This window comes from Lathyrus oleraceus, chromosome 6, assembly GCF_024323335.1.
Source record: "Lathyrus oleraceus cultivar Zhongwan6 chromosome 6, CAAS_Psat_ZW6_1.0, whole genome shotgun sequence".
Taxonomy (NCBI): Eukaryota; Viridiplantae; Streptophyta; class Magnoliopsida; order Fabales; family Fabaceae; genus Lathyrus; species Lathyrus oleraceus.
This window is the reverse complement of record NC_066584.1, coordinates 426,039,760-426,051,225: the sequence shown is the minus strand read 5'-3', so window position 1 is coordinate 426,051,225 and position 11,466 is coordinate 426,039,760. Positions and strand designations below refer to the sequence as shown.

General features: G+C 34.5%; 2 protein-coding genes across 3 annotated transcripts; both read left to right on the top strand.

Annotated features, from left to right (window-relative positions):
• The first annotated feature begins 375 nt into the window (after positions 1–375).
• On the top strand, positions 376–3,665 carry LOC127091637 (G-type lectin S-receptor-like serine/threonine-protein kinase At5g24080). The gene is made up of 5 exons (XM_051030324.1): positions 376–647; positions 850–2,222; positions 2,306–2,486; positions 2,570–3,023; positions 3,155–3,665. The coding sequence occupies exons 1-5, from the start codon at positions 400–402 to the stop codon at positions 3,497–3,499; spliced, it is 2,601 nt and encodes an 866-aa protein (XP_050886281.1). The 5' UTR covers positions 376–399; the 3' UTR covers positions 3,500–3,665.
• A 125-nt stretch (positions 3,666–3,790) lies between these two features.
• On the top strand, positions 3,791–10,090 carry LOC127091638 (uncharacterized). 2 transcript variants are annotated; one of them, XM_051030326.1, is made up of 15 exons: positions 3,791–4,518; positions 4,610–4,732; positions 5,856–5,997; positions 6,069–6,190; positions 6,946–7,004; positions 7,142–7,236; positions 7,608–7,710; positions 7,810–7,904; positions 7,981–8,043; positions 8,325–8,400; positions 8,469–8,577; positions 8,772–8,884; positions 8,964–9,022; positions 9,479–9,590; positions 9,767–10,090. In XM_051030326.1, the coding sequence occupies exons 1-15, from the start codon at positions 4,125–4,127 to the stop codon at positions 9,902–9,904; spliced, it is 1,803 nt and encodes a 600-aa protein (XP_050886283.1). In that variant the 5' UTR covers positions 3,791–4,124; the 3' UTR covers positions 9,905–10,090. The 2 variants fall into 2 exon arrangements, with proteins under 2 accessions (XP_050886283.1, XP_050886282.1); XM_051030325.1 differs by having other exon boundaries at positions 6,069–6,289.
• The last annotated feature ends 1,376 nt before the right edge of the window (positions 10,091–11,466 follow it).

Genomic DNA, 11,466 nt, shown 5'->3' with positions numbered 1-11,466 from the left:
TACCTTTTTGCTAAAATGAAAATGTTTCAACCATACTTTTTTTCAAAGTGTGAAGTGTGAAATGCAAAAACAAACATCCAGCCTCACATAATTAGTTGCAACAACTACATGCCAATATTGTCAAACCTTACTAAACCTATGAAAAAAACCAACAAAAAGCAACGAAGCTATGCCACCATATTAATATATCAATTTATTTTCACCGACCACTCATTAAGTCACATTTTTTCAAATTTATAGTTCAACCACCACTAACCACGTGTCCAATTTCTGTATTTTTCTTCTCCAAATACAACACTTAATTAATCACATTCCACATATATATATATAAAACACCATGCCAAATCCAAACCATTTAGTTAACTTAGTTCTTTTACTATTATATACTATTGGATTGGCATGGCTTCTTCTGTTATGTACTATTGGATTGTTGTTACTATATTCTTGAGTTGTTCCAGTGATTGCGTTTCGAGTGAGATTGAGTTAGGCTCAAGATTATTGGCCAGTAAGGATCAAGTTTGGGTTTCTGATAATGGAACATTCGCCATCGGCTTCACTCCATCAGACACTGATAATCGATTCTTCACGTTCGGCATTTGGTTTGCTAGCCTTCCAGGAGATCGAACTTTCGTTTGGTCACCCAATAGGTACATATGCTATTAACTAATATCACTACTTTCTTATTCGTATCATAGATTTTTCAATGACTGACTGACGTATTTGATAATCGGATACATATTGTATCTGATACCTGTATCGTGTCCCTGCTTCATTGTTGCACTATTATCGTACTCTCTTTCTGCATACATTGTCAGTGAACTGATTATTTTTCTTTTTCAATCCAAACAGAAACTCACCAACATCTCGAGAAGCGATTTTGGAGCTTGACACAACAGGAAACCTCGTTCTCATTGACAAAAAAGTCACCATATGGGCCTCAAACACCTCAAATGTTAATGTAGAATCAGCAACCATGTCAGAATCTGGTAACTTCATCCTTCACAACACAAACAATCACCCTATATGGCAGAGTTTTTCTCAACCTTCAAACACGCTTCTTCCAAATCAGCCTCTAACAGTTTCTTCAGAGTTAACATCGTCAAAATCTTCGTCTCATGGTGGCTACTATGCTCTCAAAATGCTTCAGCAACCGACTTCGTTAAGTCTTGCACTAACTTACAATCTTCCAGAGAGTTACCAAACTTTTGATGAAAATGAATCATACGCAAATTATTCTTATTGGCAAGGTCCTGAGATTTCCAATGTAACTGGAGAAGTTATCGCGGTTTTAGATCAGGCTGGAAGCTTTGGAATTGTATATGGAAATTCATCTGATGGTGCGGTTTATGTTTATAAGAATGATAATGATGATGCAGGTTTAGCTTCTGCAATTCATCAATCTACACCGTTAACTGTTCTTAGGAGACTGACGCTCGAAGAGAATGGAAATCTGCGGTTGTATCGATGGGAGGACGTAAATGGATCGAAACAATGGGTGTCACAGTGGGCTGCAGTTTCAAATCCATGTGATATTGGTGGAATTTGTGGTAATGGAGTTTGTAAATTGGATAAAACTAAGACTAATGCTTCTTGCACTTGCTTACCAGGAACTTCTAAAGTTGGAAGAGATGGACAATGTTATGAGAATTCATCTCTTGTTGGAAAATGTACTAACAGAAAAAACGAAAACAATACATCGAATTTTAGAATTTCAACTGTGCAACAAACTAATTATTATTTCTCTGAATCATCAATAATAGCTAATTATAGTGAGAGTGATGTTTCTTCTGTATCAAAATGCGGCGATGCGTGTTTATCAGATTGTGATTGTGTTGCTTCTGTTTATGGACTAAATGAAGAAAGACCTTTTTGTTGGGTGTTGAGGAGTTTAAGTTTTGGTGGTTTTGAAGATACGAGTTCTACTTTGTTTGTGAAGGTTCGAGCGAATAGTTCATGGACACCAGAAGGACAAGGAAGGTCTAATAACAGTTCTTCTGATGGAATGGGGAGTGCTAAGGAAAAGGCTGTGATTATTCCAATTGTTCTAGGCATGATAGTTCTCATTATTTTACTCTCTATGTTACTGTATTATAGTGTTCATAGAAAAAGAACTTTGAAAAGAGAGATGGAAAGTTCATTGGTCTTATCAGGGGCTCCAGTGAATTTCACTTACCGCGCTTTGCAAATCAGGACAAGCAACTTTTCGCAGCTTCTAGGAACAGGTATGTGTGTCTCCTATATTGAATTGAATCTTACCGCGCTTCAATTTCAGTATAATTTGTTGCTAACTGTTTATATTTTGTAGGTGGATTTGGAAGTGTGTATAAAGGAAGCTTAGGAGATGGTACCTTAGTGGCAGTGAAGAAACTTGATAAGATTTTGCCTCATGGAGAGAAAGAATTTATCACCGAAGTAAACACAATTGGCTCAATGCATCATATGAATCTGGTTCGTTTATGTGGTTTTTGTTCCGAGGGACCTCAGAGGTGCGTACTATTTTATTTACAATTTCATTGTGAAAATTCAAATTTCATTGCTTTAACTGGCTTAAGCAATGTTTGTTTCGCAGACTTTTAGTTTACGAGTTCATGAAAAATGGCTCATTGGATCAGTGGATCTTCCCTTCGATTAGAGGGCGAGATAGATTGCTCGATTGGCAAACTCGTTTTGATATAGCCAAAAATACTGCACAAGGGATTGCTTACTTTCATGAGCAGTGTAGAAATAAGATAATACACTGTGACATCAAACCAGAAAATATATTGTTAGATGAAAACTTTTGTCCCAAGGTATCTGATTTTGGACTTGCTAAATTGATGGCAAGGGAACATTCTCATGTGGTAACAATGGTAAGAGGCACTAGAGGCTATTTGGCACCTGAATGGGTTAGTAATCGACCGATAACCGTAAAAGCAGATGTTTACAGCTACGGAATGCTTCTTTTAGAAATCATTGGTGGTAGAAGAAATCTTGATTTGTCCTTTGATGCAGAAGATTTCTTCTATCCTGGTTGGGCTTACAAGGTATATTTCATATTTCATAGAGTACTGATTTATTAATTCTACTTTCTTATTATTACTTGATGAATCGTGAACCAGAAGTGTCTACGATTCGGTTATTTAAACAGTGATAGTATAATGTTTGGTTATTATAGGAGATGACAAGTGGATCAACCATCAAAGTGGCAGATAGAAGATTAAATGGGGCTGTTGATGAAGAAGAACTAACAAGAGCTTTGAATGTTGCCTTCTGGTGCATCCAAGATGATGTTTCAATGAGACCACCAATGGGAGAAGTGGTGAGAATGCTTGAAGGTCAAGAATCAAATATCATAAACATGCCACCAATGCCACAAACAGTACTAGAGTTAATTGAAGAAGGGTTGGATCATGTCTACAAAGCTATGAAAAGAGAGTATAATCACTATAGCTCATTCACCATTACTAGTCATCTTACATCTCATGCCACGTGTAGCAATTCCACAATGTCACCAAGATAGTGTTTCAATTTTAGTATAGATAAATTTTGAGATGAATTTGTAATTTTTTGCTTTCTCCAAAAGCTTAAAATTGGTGTTTTGTGCAAATTATGTTTAGTTGTAAAAATTGTATAAAAAGTTGTATCAAATTTTTTAGTGACAAATTATTACTCATTAATTTTTAGCACTTAACACTGTTCAAGTCAGCCATTCCTCTTAAAATGATGTATCAAATGAATATACGAAGATTTATAAAAAATAAACACTTAAATAAAAAATTGAAATATCATAATGGTTTCTAATTTTTGCATTTGGCCCTAAGTGTGGAAAGAAAAATTTAGTTTAGTAACTACCATTCTGTTAATCACGTGTCGTCCCCACGCACGTGCTAAACACACATGTGTATCCACCACCGTTATGTCCTAAAACCTCCACATCTGGTAGATCGCCGACTCGCCCTGACCAACAACACTACACCAACTCCCTCACCGGCGCAATTCACCAACCGCACAATTTCCGATACAACGCCGTAATCGTAAAACAAAGCCTAACGCTTTTCGATCATCGCTTCCGTTTCAACTTCAAAATAAAATCTGGATTGCATCAAATATAATCGCTAACAGTGTTATCTCACGCGTTGTAGAACATGGAGAAGATGCATTACGCCGAAGAGTTAGTAAGAGAGTTTCTCGTCTTTCGAGGATTCACCAACACTCTCGAAGCTTACGAAACCGAATTGCGCACCGACGTCGGAAAAGGCTTTCAGGTCGACAAAATTCTTGACCTAATCTTCTCGTTATACGTTCCGAAGTTTCAGATTGATAAATTGGTAGCGCTTCTCGGTTTCTTCAAACACTATCTCTCTTCGTCGTTCGAAACTACACTCGTTTCAACTTTCTCTAAATTGGAAGCTTCTCTTTTGCGATTCTACGTCGTTCACGCTTTGCAATCCAATCGGAGGGATAAGGTTGTTGAGTTTTTCACTGTTCATGGTCCTGACTTGTTGCAGAGTTCTCAGGAGGATTGGACTCAATGGTTTGGTGCGTTTTTAGGTTTTTTGTGTTTTTTTTTTTTTTTGTAGTGAAATTTCAGTGTATGAATGTGATTATGAGATTTTGTATTGCATTGCAGCAATTCCTTATGTGAAGAATCCACAATTGGATCCGGAATTTCGAATATTTTTCTCCAAGGAGTGGTATCAGGCCTTGCATCTTTCTGTTAGAAATTTCTTTAGTGAGATCTTCAATGCTACTCATATCCTTCATAACATTTGTTTGAAAGAAAAAAAGGTTTCTCTTGTTTCAGATTGATTTTTTTTGGGTGCATTTTAGGTGTATTTACAGATTATTAGGTAACATGGTTTTTGCTCAATTACTGATTTTACAATTGTTTATAGTTTCAAAAGTAGGTTGAAGGGTGTGACTAAAACTAATGATAGGTTGATTCATGCTTAATATGTTGGTAATTTAAGGGGGGGAAAGGCAAATGAAACAAGTCACAGAATGATATCATGCTACTGCTTTGAAGCACTTCACACTGATAGTTGCAGGGTGTTTATTAATACAAACTGGGCCAACTAGACTAGGGAGAAAAGTGATTTCCTGTGCAAAAGATGGGCAAGGAGCTGATCCTAGAAAGTTTCTAAATGAAAGGATACATGAATACTCAAAATAAATTTGAATGAGACAAAAAAAAAATTTAAGCTTTGTTTAAAATGTACAGTCCTATTCCTGCACAACCCTACAATCTCCCTTATTCTAATATAAATTCGATTCATACATTTAATCCTTTACCTAGAAATCTTCCAAGAGCTTCTTCTCATCTGCGTCTCATCTTTTTGCACCAACTATCACTCATAACCCTCTTCAGCCCTGGGTGTTGCACAATGTTGTCAATTGTGGAACGCAGAAAATAACGGTTGTATCTAATTAATTAAGGAACAAATTCGCCGCCTAATCGACTAGAAACCCTTTTAATGAATTTGGGATACGATTCTGGAGAATTTATTTCCTTATTTTCTAGTAATTGATTAGCGTCACAGGCTAATCGATTAGAGAACGACCATAGCCCATGGATTATTTTCTTTTGGAGCCAAATTATTTCTTCTATATAAAGGAGTCTTGTACACTACTGTGCTATAGCGTTGCAATAGTTGCTATATGACAACATTTTGAACTAAATAGTAGATCGCAGAATACTGGTGATTTATTCAAATTCCGCTATTTTATAGCAGTATAGCACCGCTATTTGACAACACTGATGTGAGGATCTCATACATACACCGTTTCTATAGATTATGTTTTTTATTTGATTTTCTCATGTCTTCTACATTGACAATTTCATCAAGACCCTCTGTAATTATCCTTAATAAAATCACGTCTACCTGCTCTACTGAAGATTAGTTCAGAGATGAATGCTACCAGCCTACTCAAAAGAGATATCACACAGCTAAATATTAAATTGTCAGAACTTCAGGCTTTACTCAATGAGAAAGAGACACAATTAAGGCAGTTTAAAAGGTAAGCATATTTTTATTCAACGCTCAAGTCTAATAAGTCTGGTTTACCTTTCTAATTAATTTGGATTGAAGTATGGAAGGAAATATTAGCTCATCAAGCAATTTGCATGAAGAAAGTACTCATATGTCAAAAGATTCTCCAGAGACTTTTCCACAAGAAGTTCAAACAGAGATTGGCCAAGATTTAGTTGTGGGTGAGCCTGAGTTTGTTAGCTCTAAGTCTGGCGATAATTCAGCTTTCTTATTGAATGACTATCTTGGAAATGGCAAAGCTGGCAATACCACTTTAAAAGGTCATGACAGTCCCCATATAGGCAGACAGATATACTTCAAGTCCGCTTCTTCTGTGTGAAGTGACTTTAACTAGTTGCTTGATCTTTGTTTTTTAAGCAAGTTAATGGCTACTTTATATAAATAGACTTATTAAAATCCATGTGCTGATGTGTTCTGATGTTGAATTATTGTTTTAACAAGATAGGAGTAACTAGTTAACTAGTCATCAGTGTATGGAAAAGGTAGATAATGTTAGATGTTAGCTAGTGAATTCTGAGAAGTAAATGAAATTGTCTCGCAGTATGACTCTATGCAATGTTGAGACAACTTATGATTTACTTTTACACTGCAACTTGCTGTAACTTGTAAGCATAACTTGCTCTAAAACAATATATTAATTTTGAATGAGGATAGACAATATGTTTTGGTTTCAAATAATGGTATTTGTTGTGGACCCTACAAATTTTTACTAATATATTATTATTTCTGAAAGATTTTCAAGATTCATTGTATTCGCTTAATTAGGTCCTAATCTTGTTGCACTTTATCTGAACTCCATACCACGTCTAATTTTCTGTATGCTGAGTAAATTGATTTTAGGCTGAGATATCAACTGCAATTTCAGTTGCCTTGATTATATATTTGGAAATAAAAAAAACAATTAATTTTGTGGCAGAAAACGATGGGGATGTGTCTAGGGAAGAAGACTTTGATGAGGTCAATGTAGAGCACCAGGTAAAATTTGTACATAGAGCCTTATCTGTGTTCTTTTCCTCCCTTTGTTCTGCATTTTTCGTCTTACTCCCAACTATCAAGAGCATATTATATTTTCTACAAAATCTGTGTAAATATGAAATCATTATGAATTTTAGGAGACTTTTTTGGGGCACACTAGTCCAATCAGCCGGTGCCGCTTCTCTGCATCTGGAAACAATATTGCTAGTGCTTCTCTAGATGGCACTGCCAGGTACCCTCTCTCGAAGGTGATATAGACTAACATATCGAGCTTATTGATTAAGTGAAAAAATAGATCGGTCTTTATCTAATTATTAGTCCTGAGATTGCTAGCTGTAGTCTGCACTCATTTTTCACTATTGAAAAACTCTGTTTGTGTATGGATGTATTTATAGCAACATTGTCAACAATGTATAAGAAATTAAATAGATAGAAATAAAGTTTACTGTACTACATTATTGTTTGGAAATAGCACTTTATAATGCCTATTTTCAATAATGCTTTTTCTTTACCTTTCAAATACCTACAACTCTTTATTTTTAAGAAATCTCTTTCAAGAAATTTGATCTTATTTTATTGTTTGCTCCACATCTTTCGATAAAGGATATGGACATACGATGCATCAACTCCGGCGTCTAGAAATGCAACCATATATTGCGGTACTGAAATTCTATCACTTGACTGGGAGTGCAAATCAGACCGATTGGTATGTGAATTGATTTATCATTGTGATTGAAATTATTCCATTCTATTGATTATATTACATTGTAAATCAAAATAATTTAGTTGTTCTTCTTGATAAAAGCTTCTGATAGGTACATCTGATGCGTGCATTAAGGCATGGAATGTGGACGCAAAGAGAGTTGTTTGTGACCTTAATACAACTGAAGCATTTCCAAGGTATTTCCTGTGTATAACCTTTTCAGGTTTGTGTATTACTTTCAACTGTCTGACACAAGTGTATGTGATTTTACAGTGTATTGGACATAAAGTGCAGTCCTGTTGAACCTATTTTTGTGTCTGCAGCAGCATCTGGAGGGTATACATCAAAATTTTAAATATTGAATTCTTTTACTTAAATAGTAAAATTGTTGAATTGGGTGATTTGAATATTGATCATTTGTTTTAACAGTGTTAGTCCAATTTTGTACGTTCTCTATTTTTAGTTTTGGACATAATAGTGAATGTATGCTGAAAAAGTGTTGGTCAGGGTATCCCACCTTTTATTACGCACTATATGGACATCCTTTTCATTGCTTTTTTGATTACACTATTGACACATTTTAGCATGGAATTATGAGGTTCGTTTTACCTGTGTAGGTCTGGTTCCAACTATTTTGACAACCTGGGTTTTGCTTCACTCACTGTATGGAACATGAAGACATGGAAGGCCATGGTATGTGCTTCTTTGTATATAATACTTAAGTCGTTCAATGGCTATGTTTAATTTTGGATTCCATAAAGACAGTTCTTCCTCTTGGAGAAGATCCACCAGCAATTACTTCTATATGTTTCAATCACAATGGGAAGATTTTAGCAGCTTCTGCTGTTGATGGAATGATTCACATGTTCGGTATCCTTTTTATTCACTTGGCTGCTTATGTGTATTAATGAAATGTTATATAGCTTGTATTTAGATTTTAGAAGTTACTCATAAAATAAATTTTGTAGTTCTTTTCTTTTTAATTTTGAACATAAGGAAACACATTTTGAATGTCTAGAAGAGTCACATGGTCTGGCAATCATGCCATCCTTAACAAACCAAAGACATGTCCGCTGGCCTACAAATCACTGGCTGGCCTGCACATGATTCTTCCATCAGTTCTATTCTTTTTGGACCGGATGAGACTAGCATTTTTAGCTTTGGCTCTGATGGGAAGGCAAGTACTATTGATTCAATGGTATTCCAGTTTGTGGAATAGATTGCAAGCTTCATTGTAATTAGTTCTTTGTAAACAGATTTTTGAGTGGAGCTTGCAAAACCAAGGTCAAATCTTGTGGTCAAGAGACTGTAGTAGGTATATTTCTAGTTTGACACCTTATGATTAATCTCAATATTTCCTTTTTCTTTTTGTGCCAATACCAGCCAAAGATTGCAAAATTAGATAAATGAAATGAAGGGATCTCATAAATTGCTGGTCCTTTTCTTAGGACCGCCTTTCTTACCGCAGAACATGTGTACACGATTTCAATTAGTATACACACATATACTTTATTTAGAGTACTACTAATACTATAAAATCATGTTTCAATTCAAATTATGAGGAGCTGGAACTAATCTCATAATCCACGCCAATCAGATTTAAATGCATTTGTGGAATAGGTAGTATGACCTATGCATTTATTCCTGATGAAAATGTTTTAGCTCATTCATGCTAAATTAGGGATAATGGTGTATTCCCATTCCTTTGTCCTCGCTTTTAGATATGTTTTGAATAATTGATTCTGACCATGGTATTTTTTGCATTTTGTAGGTTTTGTTACCCTGTTAATGATTCAAATTATTATAGACGTGATATGGCATTAGATGCAAATGGGAGGAGACTCTTGGTAACATCCAGTTCAGTTAGAGCACCCATATATCAGGTTGATGTTTCTTGATTTCCTCTGCATGCATTATAATTAGACCTTCCCTTTGAAGGGGCTATAATCTGCATATCTGTATTTTAATTTGACTTCTAAAAGCAAGTAAATTTTGGCGTGAATGTTTCTAATTATCTTGCTAGTTAACTGAAAATGTCAGTGTCTGGTTGTCTTGTCAGGTTCAGGATCATTTGAATGGTTGGAGAACACTTCCTCACGGTGCTCCTATTACTGCTGTAGATTGGCATCCGACTTTGCCCATTTTCTTGACTGGATCAGCTGATAACTCTGTCCGAGTAACATCTTTACTATCATAGTGCCCCTTTGTTATCTTGGACTTTTTCATTCTTTCTCTGGCGAGAGTTTAAATAGGTTCTATTGGATTTTTATGTTGTAATTTATTGGTCTCTCTCTCATTGTAATGTATATTGCAACTAACTCTGTAAATTCTGTGTCTACAGGTAGGATGTCTATACTAATGCAATTTGCTTGTTTGTTTTATAGTTACAACACTACTTATATTTATGAATTTTTTCCACTTTCATAGTCTCATTATCCTGCCGCCCTCTCCACCGCCTTGACATGGTATCTCACTTATCTTGACAATGACAAAATACCCGCTTCCCAGATTTTTCAAAAAATCACATTTTGTAAAACAAAATTCACTATGTAAAACTGAAACAAAAAATTCGTAGTTATTTTGAAACAAACGGTATGGAAATTTCGCATGAGAGGAAATTTATACATTTTTACTGGAATTTTAAAAATTCAGTATGAGTTTTTCTTTTTCTTTTTTAATTTGGTATTTTTTGGAAAAATCTGGCATTTCATTGCAGTTTTACCGGGTTTTTAATCTGGCATTTTTTGGGTAGTGGTTGTGTTCTTATTTAGGTTTCAAAAAGTTAGGTATATTTTTACCGTGTATTTTAAAATATAATGGAACATTGAAAGGGATCAGATTTTTCACATAAAACAAAATTTTTGATAATTCATAATGTTTTATTTGTGCGGTTTAGATTCTAATGGTTCTCTCGGAGATTTTACTTAATTTTTCGGTTACCGATGTATATTTAACTTTTAATTTGTTCAAAAATTAATAGGTTTATGATATTTCTGATATTGATAATTTATTTTATATATATTATCAATTATAGGTATTATCTCATGAGCTAACGTTTTTGTTTGGACATCGTGCGTTGGAAAAAGTTTTAGTCACTAGGTTTCACAATCATATACAAGTTAAGGATTTATAAAATTAACATAATTTTTTTTATAGATATTGTAACACTTTTTGTATTATAGAGTATATATTGTTAAAAATATCAAAAAGTTATGTTTTTTTTTTCTAAATCTCACAACTACCTATCGTCTTTTTTCAAAAAATTCAGAAAATTTGGTTTTTATCGAGTTTTTCAAAATATTTGGTAGGTTTTAATGATAATCAGATTTTTCAACAAATCTTGTAAAAATGCATCAGATTTTTAAAAAAATCAGTATATATGCATCGATTTTTCCAAAAAACAAGTATTTCGTCCACAATTGGACAGATTTCCATGATTTTTTATCGGCAATTTCGAAAATGTTTGGTAATTCTTCATAATTTTGTAAAATATTCGATATCTTTTCAAAAAGTTCGGTATTTCTTCATCCAAATGAAAAAATTTGGCAAAAAATCGGGTACTTCAACGAAAAATCCGATAGTTACATAAACTTTCAAAAGATTCAGAAATTTTTAATAAGTGCATAACTGTATTTGAAACCCTCATGTGAGGGTGTCAGTTCAAATTGAGGGTGGTAGGATAAAATCTCCAAATATAATCTACCTCTAGCCCAACATTGCACGCCTCATGGTTTTATTAGGCACTTTTATATGTTCTCT